We start from the raw sequence: 15301 nt of genomic DNA, 5'->3' as shown, positions 1-15301 counted from the left end.
GCAGTCTTTTAAGTTGAAAACTGAGAGCAAGATTGAAGATTTGGAGCTGTTTAAAGCTGATTGAAGCTGTTTTACTGCATAGTTCTTTGTAATGCTTCGATAGACCATGTTTATCTGTGTTAAGTATTTTATGGTGAGTGTCTGTTTTTTAAAATCTTTCTTTACATTGTTTTCAAATGTTTCCAACATTGTTCTTATTTGTAAGTGCAATTTGTAAAAAAAAAAAAAGTGCATGATTCTTTATTATCAAATGTCAACTGGTAAAAAAATAAAATAATTTCAGGTGGTACAATAACAAAAATATTCTTGTAACAAACATTTGACATTATCTCTGCAATGTGCTTAATTGTCTTGAATTATCCTGTCAACAAGCAAAAATAAATATATTTTCCAAAACATACTTTATTGTAATTTTTTGCTAAATATGATTGATTCTTTTTTATAATTTGTTATTAATGTTTTGTAATTTTTGTATTGTTTTACTGTGAACTGTGACCGGGCATACTTTTGAGTCTTGACATCACATTTACAAATTCACAGCCCTTTCGTTTCTAAATGCTGGGTCTATTATGTGTGAAATGATGATTAAAAACAGCCAGTAATCATTGTCAGAATGGATGAGATATTACACAGAATCTGCTCAGTTGTGCCTCCTATTGGGGAAGATAAACAACGTGGTAAAGCAAATGTTTGTGACTAAAACTTCAAGTGTCTCCGACTTGCTAACAGGATCAAAGGATTTACCATGTTTGACCAATAAAATATGTCTTGTTTAGTGAACAATTATAGTTTTCATATATCATTTATCATATAAGTTATGAAAAGCTTTTACTCAAAAGACCTTTTTTAAGACAAGGTCATTTCGGAGCAGATTGGAGGTGTTGCTGATGGTTATTTATGTATTTGGGTGTTATGTGGTTTTCACGCGTGGGTCTGTCAGGAAATTAAATTCAGACTGCGCACATGTTTAAACCCTAGACTGGTTTAAACAAGCTATATGTGGGGTATGAATCGATATATAAGAATTACAAATTTAAAAAAATTCCCAAGTTCTTCCCATTTCTTTGTCGTTTACTGAACACTGCAATAAGCGCAGAATTATCCTCTTTTTCTTTTAAAAGTTAATCTAGTTGCTTAATAGAAGTCTCGTGGATTTCTCAGGTTTCTAATCGAATGCGTCATAAAAAGGGGGAGGAGTCTGATTCATATTGAAAACAAATGCTTCATGTTTGGGCGTAGTGTTAAAACGATACAAACAGTCGGTTTATTTTTAGCAAAAGTGTATAGCGAAAGTGAAGAAAATTATTTAAAACTCTTCTTTCCATAAATCCGAATAATCACTGCGACAACAATAACTACTCTGTGGAGATTTTTTTTCCCCTAAGGTTTGTTTGAGGAGTATCAAGCCTGCCCCAGGAGCTGAGATGTAAGTGAGAGTTTTTATGGTGGATTATAAATTTATATATACATATAGTTATTTATTTTTTACCCTTTTTGAAGCCTCGGCTATACAGAGTAGGCTACGTTTTAAAGGAAACCCTTTTGCAGTATTTTTGTTCGCTAAATTGTTAATTGGCTATATACATTTATAATAAATTATCTTAATTCATTTTGATTAAATAGTCTCTTTTTCGAGAGCCATTTGGGGTAAGGATTTTGGATCAGTTACTACATTTCGTTTCCTTTTTCGCCAATGCTTGGCAATATTTTCCGTTTTCTTTTGTGAGGAAACAGTGTAGGCTACTTGACTCATACGATAAACACAATCTAATATCTGTCGCCACACCCACCTGACCTGACGTCATAGTATTATTGCTTCAGTGTGTTTCTCGCCATCTAACAAAAAAAAAAACTAAAACTAAACACGATCGTTATGGTTAAATGTTTGGCACGAATCTTGCCCACGAATTTCCTTCAAGATCCGGTTGGGTTTCCGTATTTCCTCATGTAAACCTGGGTCTTTTCATTTCAAGTTGAGCTTCTTTTCTTTTGGACCTGTTTTGCTTGTTTCCAGCGATTGTATTGTTCACAGCACAACTTCCCTACATTTTCTTCGCCCACTTAGTGATCGTGGTGCTGCTATACAGGCGTTGGCTCTGAAAATCACACATCTGTCTTCAACATGTCTGGACCAGGTAATGACAATAATCTGTTTGTATTTTCCTTGAAATGCAACAGCATGTTTGTGGATTTGTAGTTTAGGAAATGCAGCAGGTAATGAGTTAAACAACCAATGAGTTTTGCAATAGCTGCCCCACAGTACCCACCTGCTGTAACTCATTCATTGTCAATCATTGTGCTGAAAACTGTCCACACTGTCTATTTACATTTTTTCTCTCAAGTGTGATTTGTGCTGTTTCAATGAAGGTGTGAAACTGAAGGTGAAAACATTTTCTCTAGAGGTCAGTGGGAAAGGAATGCAGGAAGTGTAGCCCTACAAAAGTGGCTGTGTTCCACATTTATAAGTTTCCAGGAAATGGCTGTGGCTTTAGTTTTACCTAGCTATTTTTTCTTATTGTACATGTTTGTCTGATCATACAAAACTGATATCTGTAAATATGTGGTCTCTTCGGGGCCTGTTGGCCATCATAAAATGTAGAAAATCAAACTCAGTTTTTAAAATAAATGTATGTGTAGTCATGATAAGGTGATCTAAAATCCGTCAATGCACAGTGTATGAGCAAGAACAAGCTAACACACTAGCCAGGTTTATCAAATAAAAAACTACAGTGTCTTTAAAACTGTAATTTTAAAAATATGATTTTCAACAACAACAAAAAATCATATTTCCCTTAACATTCTGCCCTTGCCGAGGTTGACCACATCAAATTTGGAAATTAAAATTGGTAAAATAGACAGTTAAAATAATCAAGGCTCTCACTCATTTGCCCAAGTTGTTATCCCTTTAAAGAAGTGATGACTGCTTTTTGATATGATGTAATTACATTTTTTAATTTTCATTTAAAGGGAAAATAGTCAAAAATAACAGACTCGACAATAAATTGAGGGACAAGCTAAACACAGATTTAGCAATTGTAATTGTTAAAATAAATTTAATAAATGGTAAAATAATATAAATTAGAGAGAATCATTACTGATATACCCAAACGATGTATAATGGAAAAAAAAATCATTTATAGTAAGTGTTGTATTTATCATGAAAAGGGGGGACAGGAAAAAATGGTGATATGTGGTGGTTCAAAATGCTGTAAAATCTTTATTTTTTTTAATTTTTTTATCAAAGTCAATATGCTTAGAGTTCAATTGGTGTTATTTATGACTAAGACTGGTTTAAAATTGATATAGTTCATTATTTTAAGGGAGTAAGATCATGTTCTGTACGGGGCAAAGAAAATCCACTAAATCCCGGAAATGACCAAGCTCTATCATAAGAGTAAATGTATCATGCACTTAATTCAGAGCAGATGATTGTGTTCTATCTTTCTTACTAAATAATATTCCAAGTCCCATCTACACCAGACTGCATTTTGCTGCTAAATCGGCAGTCAAGTGATTCCTTAACCCCATTAGGAGTCGTTCTTTGGAGCAACTGTGTTCTTAACAAGCTGGGGAATTCAAGCTAGCTTCACCAAGCAGACTGACACTATTTAGTCCATGTTAAGAAAGTGCTTGCCTCATCCATTGTCTTGGTGAATTACTTAAGTCAAGAAATGTTTATTTAAGTAGCACTGAAAACAGGAATGGCAAGAAGGGAGTGTTTAAAAAAACACAATCACAAAACATGTGATGTCAATGTCTTGTAAATGTCAATGGTTTTATTAGGGACGGTCAAGGATTATGCGGTCATACTATGCAGGAAGTCTGTTTTGAGGAGTGAGTTGGGGGAGGGTTGTAGCAGTGCCACAGAAGAACTATGTTCTTAATGGAACCATCGATGGCAATAAAGAACTTTTTATTTTTAAGAGTGTACGCAAATTTACTTATGATTCTCTTTTCATTTAATTGGAATAGTGGATGTCTGAAGGCAATTTATTGAGCTAGTCTGAATGATAAATGACTTGGGAGTTTTTTCCCCAGCACTTAACATAATGCTTTGTGCAATGGACATGTGATTCATGAACGGTAAAGATAACATGATGGAAGCAGGTTGCAATTCTATGTGGCAGGTCTTGAGAATCAAATTAGTAACGATTGAGGGCTTAGATTAAATGTGAGCTCAGTTGGTCTGCCAGACGACCCAGAAAGCGCCCCTGCCATTTATCAGTAAGCTTCATAACTTCACCAACAAGCAATGTGTCATGAATGCTGTCCACCACATCGGTGCAATTTCTAACCATTACTGGTTCAACAATCTCTTAATTCAGTGATTCCACTGTGTGAGTGGTCAGGAATTGTTGGGGAAACTGCATATTAAAATAACAGTAAATTTACTTAAATAAACTACACTTTATCCCCTAGCAAAATGTCAGCAAGCCTGTTTTGGGGACCTCAGGCGTATTGATGCATGCCAGGGTCTTCTCTCCGCTGGCAGTGAAAGGCACTGTTGTTTCTTTGCCCCATGGCTGTCAGTCTTGAATTGACACAGTTGGACACAATGAATACATTTTTTTTTTTTTTTTGCAGTGATTTGCTTCTCTTTTTTTTTTTGCATTTTGTCTAGGTAGGAAATATAATAATTTGTGATCGTGCATGTATGATTGTGGAGGTACACTTAATAGACAACATCCTTGATGCTGAGTCTTTAAAGGCTTCTCTAAATGGCCCCATAATGTTGGATAGCAGACATGTGGTTTGGTTTTAGAAGTCAGCAATCTATCACAAAGCCGGCACCTTTCAAATAATGTCCCATGATGCTAAGGGTTGCGCCTCAACAGCACCTGAATGAGAGACCTTTATGATGAAAGAGCTTTATTCCATTCAAATTCATTCCGCCCCCAAAAGGCTGGTGAAAGATTTCCAGAAAGATTTCAAAAGCTGAGCTTCTTCGTAGGAAAATGGCAGGTCTGGATTTGTTCAAGGGGAGGGTTAGACGTGTCAAATATTAAGCTACACCTGCAGTGTTCACTTATGAGATACACTACCGTTTAAAAGTTTAGGGATGGTTTTTGAAAAGTCTCTTATGCTCACCAAAGCCACATTTATTTGATAAAATACAGCACAAACATTAAAATAACTGTTTTCTATTTAATTTAATTTTTTAATCCCTGTAATTGCAAAGCAAATTTTTGCCATCAGGAGCCAGTCTTCAGTGTCATGATTCATCATTCTAATATGCTGATTTAGAGCTCAACAAACATTTTTTCTTGTTATCAATGTTAAAAACAGTAATATTTTTGTGGAAATAATGGTACATTTTTTTTCAGGATTCTTCCATAAGAAGAAAATTCAAAAGAACAGAATTTGTTTTAAAAAAAAACAGTGTAAAAGTCTTTAGTGTCACTAAATAAAAGTATTTTTAATAAAAGTATTGATTTCTCAACAACAACAGAACTTTTGAGCGGTTGTGTAGATGGGTGCAAGGAAAGAATTATCCTCTATTTGGCTCAACATTGCTACATCATTATCAAGAAACCAACTACAAGATTTGTAGAAACCAACAGTTTGCTATCTGGTAGAGAGATCCAACTGGACGTGTTACTGAACTGATTTTCTGATGGGGTTCTTTGATGCTGGTGTTCAAAAGTATTCTATAACTTATTCTCAAAAATTAGATTACATAATTTGAGGTTGTAATACTTTTGCATGCAACCTGTATTACTAACTCAGAGAAACTGGGCCTTCAAAACAAACAAAAAACATCAGAAAAGGTACTTTGTATATTAGATGCTTTGCCATGGGTCTCCCTTTATTATAAAAGATAACGTTTTAAGGGTTGCAATTTGAGATGATGATTTCCGATTAATTATATATTTTAATAAAATAAAGTTTGTTATACAGAAATTACATATTTGTCCTAATTGCTGACACTAAGTTAATGTCTCATTTTCATCTACTTTATATGTCTGAAAAAACATAGTGTGGTTGTTGTAAATAGCTGATGTGATTAAATATTTACCATCTTCTCTATTTCACAATTACATGCATTGTTTATGGTGTTCTTATAATGACTGCAAATAGTCAATATTGTTACAGTGAATTATTCATGACCCTTTGTGTTATTGGTGGCTATTTTTGTTTTTTTCCATTGGAATGCCTCACATGTACGGCCTAAAATAGATCCAGTCCACAGAACATGGGAGGCCTGCATTAACCATCTCAAATCTAATCATACAGGAATTACCCAGCATACATGCATAACTCTGTGTGTCTGTATTTATTGATTGAAAGAGAATAAATCAGTCAGTTGTTCCAGTCATTTTACAATCCACTGCATACCAACTCCGATCATATCCCAGTGATTAGGCAATGTGTTGGGATTTTCATTGACAGCTTGAATGGAAGAATACATTCCAAGTCTTCAGGGCTTTCTACAGCATTTCAGGGGGTCTGTTTATGATTTAAGACTAAAAAGAGGCTGACTTATGCGAAGTAACAAAGTACAGGCGGGAGTAAATCAACAACAGAGTAGCTCAAAGACTATAATATGTAGAGTTTCTGACTTCAAGCCACAATCTTAAAGAGCCATACAAGCACGAAACCAACTCCATAATCTGCACAAAAACATCCCCATTAATGACATAACATGGCATAAATCTAGCAGACTTGCATGTACCAAACGTGTGATTCAAATTAACAACTAAACAAAAAGCCAAGACCAGATACTGTACCTTATGATTTAAACTTTGTTCCCTCCTGGTTTTTACATCATTGCTTAATATTTCTTTTCATAGTAAAGCTAAATAAGCAATATACCAACATTGTGCTTTTCTCTCTTTGCATTCGAAATTGTGTTAAACCAGGCTACCCATCTCCAAACCAGCCTCCGTATCCCATGCCCCAGCCAGGCGGACACTCCATGCCCCCCTATCCCGTGGGAGGTTATGGAGATCCAGGATATGTGGCCCCACCTGCAGGGTTTCAAGTAGGGTACCAGCCAGTTCCAGATCAGCCAGTTATGTATCAGCCTGGTCCAGTGGGTCCAGTTAGTCCAGCATCGCACCAGGGCCAGCCGTATGGAGGTAAACATGTCTAATTTGTACTTAATTTACAAATGCGTTTTTAAAAAACGGTGGTAGGTAAAAGGTTAATGTGTATACTATTATCCTAATAAATATACAATATATATTAGTATATAATATTATATACATTGCTGAAATAATTTTAATAGTATGGATTCATTGAAAATGTGCTGTTTTTCTAATATCCACACATTCTAATGAACTTTAATGCTATGAAGACAATGCAAAGCATTTTTTGCATTATGCAAGCTGACTAATTGTGATGTGCCTTTATCAACCTTCTCTAGCACCTGTAGCTGCACCAGTGACAGTGCCTGCTGGAGTACCACCTGGTCTGGAGTACCTCACTCAGGTAGGCCATGTCTTTTGGTGCATTAAAGTCATGTCGGAAAGATCGTATGTACGAGTTAAACTCCCATGAATGCCACCACAATGTCATAGTTCTGAGAGGGAATCTTGGGATTTTTTTTCTCTGTGCCAAGAGTTTCTAAGTTGGGAGGCGTGTCAGTGTGAAAGTATGGTGAATGCAATAGATGCTGCGTCTGTAGTTGATGATAAATTATTGAAATGTATGAAATTACTATTATTTTATTTACAATAAAATTTGCTAAGTTGCATGTACAAAAAATATGATACTATTATGTTACAAATATGATGCCTTCAAAAATTGAATAACTACACACAACAAACCTGATGAGCATTCATTATTCATCTTTTTATAGAAGGGGAGTTTAAAAAAGAATTGTAGGAAAGGTACATCGCCATCTTTCTTGTTTCTTGTTACTAGTATTTTCTTTGCATTTCAGATTGACCAGATCCTTATTCATCAGAAAGTGGAGTTGTTAGAGGGTAAGTCTTTTTGTTTATTATGTAAATGTAGTTGAAGCTGTTTACTATATTTCAGTGCAGTATGTGAATTAAAGCACATGCTGCCCGTTTCTATTTTTTAACCCTGAGACAATTTTATTCACTGTTGCAATTTTATTCACTTCTCTGCATACTTTTCGGTCCTCTACAGCATTCATTGGCTTTGAGACCAACAACCAGTATGAGATCAAGAACAGCCTCGGTCAAAAGATCTTCTCTGCCAAAGAAAAAAATGACTGCTGCACACGCAACTGCTGTGGTGCCCTGCGCAGCTTTGACATGAAGATCAAAGACAACACTGACCGAGAGGTCATACGACTCATCCGACCTTACCGTTGTGTCTCCTGTTGGTGCCCCTGCTGCCTGCAAGAGGTATGACTAACAGACAAGTCATATCAAAGCTAATGTAAGGTTAACCGTAGATTGCATAAAGTGGGTGTGTTGAATTATGACTCAACAGTATTTTTGGATAAACGTTTTGTCAATAATAATGTAAGGGAGTTACAGTTAAGCCACATAAAGAGACCAGTATGCTTAATTAAGACCAGGGGCCTCATTTATAAACGTTGCGTACGCACAAAAGAAGGCGTACGCCGCTCTCTACGCAATAATTGGTATTTATAAAAAGCAAACTTGACGGTAAAATGTGCGGTCCTTCACGCAAGCTCTGACCCAGGCGTACGCACAAAAACGGGTGAAATGAGAAATGGCGACACCGTCGGCAGATGAAAGAAACACGTGAAAGTGTGTGAAACTGTAGACCGTTGTGTAAAATAAATGGCAATACTGCCTCTCATAAATAACACGAAGACTTAAAGCAAGTATTACAATTAACAGCCAACACAAACACCCGTTTGATCGATCTGCAACAGAAATGCAAATTAACACATATTTGCAAAAAGAAAAGTGAAATATGTTCTGCAATAATATTGGCATGTTATACAATTCATCCTCATAAATAAGATGGTAAACAGAACGAAATAATGTACAAAACTGATATTCTCGCCAATGTGTCCGTCTGGCGGAGCAGATATAGCTAGATATAGCTAGATAGTCAGTCAGATAGATAGATAATTAGGGAGAGATAGATAGATAAATAGATAGATGTATTATTTGTCCACTGGGGAAAGTTGTTTTCATAGTAAAAATGTCTTTATCAGCTACGGAATCATGGTATTCATGCAGGTATTTCATGCATATGCCTTTAGTTTGTTTTATTTTTGATAAAATAACGTATGACGTATGTCTCAACCATTCAGAAAGCTGCAAGACATTACATTTGCGCTGAACTATTTCCCATTTCCAAGTAGATTATAACCGACATCTGTAGCTTGTCATTTCTTTTTTATTTCGGTCACAGTCCGAGGTTGTGAGGCTACATCATTTACGGCGTCTGCAACCTTTTGCCACTCAAGTGCCTTTTTGGCATTAGTAGGCTAATGCCCACACTGTGCCCTCCAAACAACATTTTTTTCTCTTTTTTTCCACCTCGCCAACGATAACTTCTACTTCACATTGAGTGAAGTTACGTTTTTTTGATTTCCTCTCTATGTTTGCCATGATTTCGCAATCGATGAATATTAACTTGTGGGCGTTTCACGGACTATTTATGGGCAACAATGAGCGTGACATGAAGCCGCAAAAGCTGCGCTACATTTAGAATTGATTGTGATTTATTAAGGGAAAAATGCGTAGGATGTGCGTGCGCACGGTTTTATAAATCCGAATATTTCTGTGCGTACGCACGTCCTATGTTTCATCCGTACGCCACTTCTGACGCAAATCCTACGCAAAGTTTTATAAATGAGGCCCCAGGAGTCAAAGTTGAAGTTCAATCATTTGACAGAGTTCACTGAAGACAAAGTTTTCCACACTTGCAGAGGTCATAGAAAATGAGTAAGAGGACCCAGCCTCGAACTAACTTAAGATGTAGAAAAACTAGTACTTATTGCAGTATTTCCCAAAGTGGGTGTTGTGACAATTGGCTAGGGGTGCTGCAGAATCTCAGCATTTTTTCCAACTTAAACAGCCTAAAATAACTATCCTACCATATAATTACTTTTTATAACATATATTTTAAAAATATATCAAAACACCAACAAGTGAAACAACAATGATATATTTAAAATATTACCTATTTAAAGTTTAAATCGCCAACTCCGCTCAGCTCCTCCCTCTGTACTGGTGCGCGCTCAATTTTATATTTCACGCAGAGATTGACAGGATAGGGCAAAAATGGAGCTAGCGTTCTCATCCCTGGCATACGTGAAAAACAAAAAATGCAGCGCCTGTCAGTAGAGCACGATCTACGAGTTGCATTATCCTCAGTCTACCCCCGTATCAAGAGGCTGTGCTCGCAAAAGAAGGCACATGTATCCCATTAAAATGCCCGCGACAGTTCCATGCAGATATTTTAGTTTCATTTTTTAAGTTATAAGGTCAGGTTTGAACTAAGCAATTGAGAAACTAAAGAAAAAATTTAATTGGTGTTGGTTAGCCTATTATTATTTAAAGAGTTAAGTGTCAATCTTGAAATGTGTTTTATTCCAATGATTCCCACATGAAGTAGGCTAATAATTGGTTCATTGTCAATCCAAACAATCATTGTCATAAAATACACTTCTGTTAACAATGAGTTCTTGTTCACTTTTATTTATTTTGAAGGTGAGGTGAAATGTTGCTTTCAGGACGGCTATAAAATACACACAAAATGATATTCAAACTCCCACAGATGCTTAGCATTAAATAAAGCACATACACTCACCTAAAGGATTATTAGGAACACCTGTTCAATTTCTCATTAATGAAATTATCTAATCAACCAATCACATTGCAGTTGCTTCAATGCATTTAGGGGTGTGGTCCTGGTCAAGACAATCTCCTGAACTCCAAACTGAATGTCAGAATGGGAAAGAAAGGTGATTTAAGCAATTTTGAGCGTGGCATGGTTGGTGGTGCCAGACGGGCCGGTCTGAGTATTTCACAATCTGCTCAGTTACTGGGATTTTCACGCTCAACCATTTCTAGGGTTTACAAAGAATGTTGTGAAAAGGGAAAAACATCCAGTATGCGGCAGTCCTGTGGGCGAAAATGCCTTGTTGATGCGAGAGGTCAGAGGAGAATGGGCCGACTGATTCAAGCTGATAGAAGAGCAACTTTGACTGAAATAACCACTCGTTACAACCGAGGTATGCAGCAAAGCATTTGTGAAGCCACGACACGCACAACCTTGAGGCGGATGGGCTACAACAGCAGAAGACCCCACCGGGTACCACTCATCTCCACTACAAATAGGAAAAAGAGGCTACAATTTGCAAGAGCTCACCAAAATTGGACAGTTGAAGACTGGAAAAATGTTGCCTGGTCTGATGAGTCTCGATTTCTGTTGAGACATTCAGATGGTAGAGTCAGAATTTGGCGTAAACAGAATGAGAACATGGATCCATCATGCCTTGTTACCACTGTGCAGGCTGGTGGTGGTGGTGTAATGGTGTGGGGGATGTTTTCTTGGCACACTTTAGACCCCTTAGTGCCAATTGGGCATCGTTTAAATGCCACGGCCTACCTGAGCATTGTTTCTGACCATGTCCATCCCTTTATGGCCACCATGTACCCATCCTCTGATGGCTATTTCCAGCAGGATAATGCACAATGTCACAAAGCTTGAATCATTTCAAATTGGTTTCTTGAACATGACAATGAGTTCACTGTACTAAAATGGCCCCCAGAGTCACCAGATCTCAACCCAATAGAGCATCTTTGGGATGTGGTGGAACGGGAGCTTCGTGCCCTGGATGTGCATCCCACAAATCTCCATCAACTGCAAGATGCTATCCTATCAATATGGGCCAACATTTCTAAAGAATGCTTTCAGCACCTTGTTGAATCAATGCCACGTAGAATTAAGGCAGTTCTGAAGGCGAAAGGGGGTCAAACACAGTATTAGTATGGTGTTCCTAATAATCCTTTAGGTGAGTGGAAGCAGTACCTGAGATTATCATACTTCCTGTTGTTGTTGCAGCCGCAACGTCTCAGATATAGAAACCGTTTCTAAAATAGAATCATCGCGCGTCTGGTTAGGACACGGTCTTACTATGCCTGTTGTGATGCATTCATAATAAATTCATGCTGTTGTTTATGCTTCATCTAGTGAGCATCGCACACGCTGCTCAGCTAACTTCAGTGGTTAAATGACACAAAATTTAAATAATTTTTTTAATATTCTTATTTTTCTCAACAAGTTCTTTGATAAAACAAGCCAAACAAGTACACATGTACGTTTCGTTTAATTGGGTTGGGGTGTCGTGGGGAAAAATGCCATGCTTTCAAAAAGTTTGGGAACCACTGACTTATAGTCATATGGATAATCAGTTGACTTCATTTTACAGGTTCAGATAGGTTAACAATACTATTTCATATTTTGTAATTTATATCTACAAGGAAATTGGAGAAATAAACATGTTTGATATATTAAAACATTTGTGAATCATCAATTATTTCTTTAATAGGACTAGAAAACCATTGATTCCAATATGGGTTGTTTTGACCCGCTTTATGAATTTGTGTGGTTTTTTTTGTTCATGCATTCTAGATTTAAAAGTAAAAAAAAAAAAAATGCATTTAGTTATGTTAGTTAAGTCTCAAAAACCTGAAATGTTTAAATCTAATCACTGTATAGGGTCTGATCTTTGTGTTGGGTTTCAGCTAGTGACCCATCTAAAGGACATGTTGTGTGATCTACTACTGACAGGAACATGTGTGTGACTTATGAGTTATAAATGGCATAGAGTCCGTATGGACCTAAAGAATGAGTCTGACAGTCTCCTCCAGTCAACAGTCACACTGTTCATTTAGTTTACATATACACTACCATGCAAAAGTAAAAATTTACCATTCAAAAGTCAGTAAACTTCTGCAAGAAATTAATTCTTCAGCAAGAATGCATGCATTACATTGATCAAAGGAGACAGTAAAGACATTTATATTTCAAATAAATGCGGTTCTTTCTATTTATCTAAGAATCCTGAAATAAATGTATCACAGTTTCCACAAAACTATAAAGCAACACAGCTGTTTCCAAAATTGATTTAAAAAAATATATAATAAATGTTTCTTGAGCACCAAATCAGCATATAAGAATTATTTCTGAAGGATCACCTGACACTGAAGACTGGAGTAATGATGCTGAAAATTCAGCTTTTCCATCACAGGAATAAATTATATTTGAAAATATATTAAAATAGAAAACAGTTATTTTACAGTGTAATCCTATTTCACAATATTATTAGTGTTTTTGACATATTTTCAATCGAATAAATGCAGCCTTGGTGAGCATAAGAGACTTATTTCAAAAACATTAAAGAACCTTACCGGCACACACAACTATTAGCTTAAAAATCTATTTGGGTATTATGTACTGTAAATAAAGATGTCTTCTTTTGAATATTTCACCTTCAGATGGAGGTACAGGCCCCCCCTGGAACGACCATAGGGTATGTGAAGCAGGACTGGAACCCCTGTTATCCAAGATTCTCCATCCAGGGGCCCAACAAGGAGACTATGATGAAGCTCGAGGGACCCTGCTTGGCATGCAACTGCTGTGGTGATGTGAACTTCGAGGTAGCTATTTAGAATTGCATTGAAATTGAAATTCAAAGGCAGACGTTATTATGACACCAAGCAAAATCTTGCAAATCAAGCAAAAGCTGGTGGGTTCTCACCATAAAGTCTTATTTCTTTCTTTAGCTCAAAGGCAAAGACGGTAGTGGGAAGCCTATCGGTCGAATCAGTAAGCAGTGGAGCGGCCTGTTAAAGGAAGTCTTCACTGACACTGACAACTTTGGCATTCAGTTCCCTCTGGACATGGATGTTAAGATGAAGGCTGTACTTTTGGGGACTTGCTTCCTTATTGTGAGTATTAAACTAACAACACATTTAATGATCCACACATTAGATGGTAGTCTGAAGTGCTTTGTAATGCCGTAGAGGGCATTCTAGTATGCATAAGAGCACAGATCGTTTACCATTATGCAACTACGATCAATATAAAAATATAAGATAAAATAAAATAGAAATCACATGGACTAGAACACATTCTTCCCCACTGGATATCTGTTCTGACTCTTTGATTTTGCTCTCTTTTTCTTTTCATAGGATTTCATGTTCTTTGAAAAAGTTGGAGACACAAACCAGCGCAATACTGTGTTCTCTTAGAGCTCCTGAAAAGTTACTTATAAAGGAACATATTTTCAACTAACTCTCATCACTTCGCAAACATTTAAGGTATTTTTTAAACTGATGAAATTCCCACAGTCTGTGGATGAACTCTAAGTCTGGACTTCCTTTATTTCCTGTGTTTTCTTAAGTAACCAAACCTTATAGAAAGCTGCCACTGCAGTGAACCCGAAGGACATGTTCATGGTCATTTTATAGTGTTCACATGACCAGCAATATTTATAATGACAGCCGAGGTATCTCACTGGTGCCTTTAAACAGTCATTGCCTAGAATAAATCACTGAACAAATCACTGTTACAGCACAAGCAGCTAACATTTGTATGTTTTTGTTAACTTTTTTCTTAGAAATAAACCATATGCATGTTTTTTTTTCTCTTTTTTTTCCTCATACATAAAGTATATTTTTCTGTCTTTTAGAAGGAAATTCACTTTTATTGTGCTAAATGCAAAGCATTTTTGTAAATGTACACAAATGTTCCTACACAGCCAAATAATGCATGATGAAGTGGGCAGTACAACTAGCAAGTTACTGACTTGAGGAAAAAAACAACCAAGTAGTTGCATGGTTTTAAAACTGGTAGAAACCCAATTTGTCAATTTGTATTGACTAGTAGGGTTTTTTTCAGTGTGTGAAGAAATAGTGTCCTACAGGGGGCGCTTGGAAAACCAGCCTCTCATTGAACCGCTCTCAAATCTTAGGATGGTCTTAAATATTAAATGTTTGCCAATTAAATAAATGAGTAGCATGAAATACAAATTACAATTCAGGAAATTATTCTAAAAATTAAGTGAAACTACTCAGTCAGTTTTCTGTCGTTACATAACATATGGCAATGTTTTTGTCCTGGTTTGCTATATAGAGACTGGCCTTCTATCAATATGGGAATATTAAATATAGATAACAATATAAAAATATGCAGAGTTTGGAGTGTTAACACTTTTTAGTTAACGTCTGTGTTTTGGTCACTATTTTCCTTAAACTTTGATATTTGATCACATTATACACTGCAAATTAGAGTTGATCTCTAAAGTAGGCTACCACTTACATTGTAACAATAATAGTTAGACATCAGTTTAAACTTTTTGTACACAATTTTTCTATGTTTTTCTATGATTAAT

The 15301-nt window shown here is 36.3% G+C and overlaps 1 protein-coding gene across 1 annotated transcript; it reads left to right on the top strand.

Annotated features, from left to right (window-relative positions):
* Positions 1 to 1847: 1847 nt before the first annotated feature.
* plscr3b (phospholipid scramblase 3b) lies at positions 1848 to 14377 on the top strand. Its single transcript, XM_056268571.1, has 8 exons — positions 1848 to 2135; positions 6861 to 7079; positions 7367 to 7431; positions 7886 to 7928; positions 8098 to 8318; positions 13404 to 13565; positions 13692 to 13856; positions 14100 to 14377. Exons 1-8 carry the CDS (start codon positions 2123 to 2125, stop codon positions 14157 to 14159), a joined length of 948 nt encoding a protein of 315 aa, XP_056124546.1. The 5' UTR covers positions 1848 to 2122; the 3' UTR covers positions 14160 to 14377.
* The last annotated feature ends 924 nt before the right edge of the window (positions 14378 to 15301 follow it).

The sequence above is a fragment of the Rhinichthys klamathensis genome, unplaced genomic scaffold, assembly GCF_029890125.1.
Source record: "Rhinichthys klamathensis goyatoka isolate OS25496 unplaced genomic scaffold, OSU_Roscu_1.1 h1tg000275l_1, whole genome shotgun sequence".
NCBI lineage: Eukaryota > Metazoa > Chordata > Actinopteri > Cypriniformes > Leuciscidae > Rhinichthys > Rhinichthys klamathensis.
Note: the sequence above shows the minus strand (reverse complement) of the source record. Positions and strands in the feature narration are given on the sequence as shown.

Excerpts from the sequence above, each read along its gene's own strand:
- plscr3b (XM_056268571.1), top strand. Across the intron at positions 8,319-13,403 it reads GCCCCTGCTGCCTGCAAGAG|ATGGAGGTACAGGCCCCCCC; the intron begins GTATGACTAACA and ends TTTCACCTTCAG. Across the intron at positions 13,857-14,099 it reads TGGGGACTTGCTTCCTTATT|GATTTCATGTTCTTTGAAAA; the intron begins GTGAGTATTAAA and ends TTCTTTTCATAG.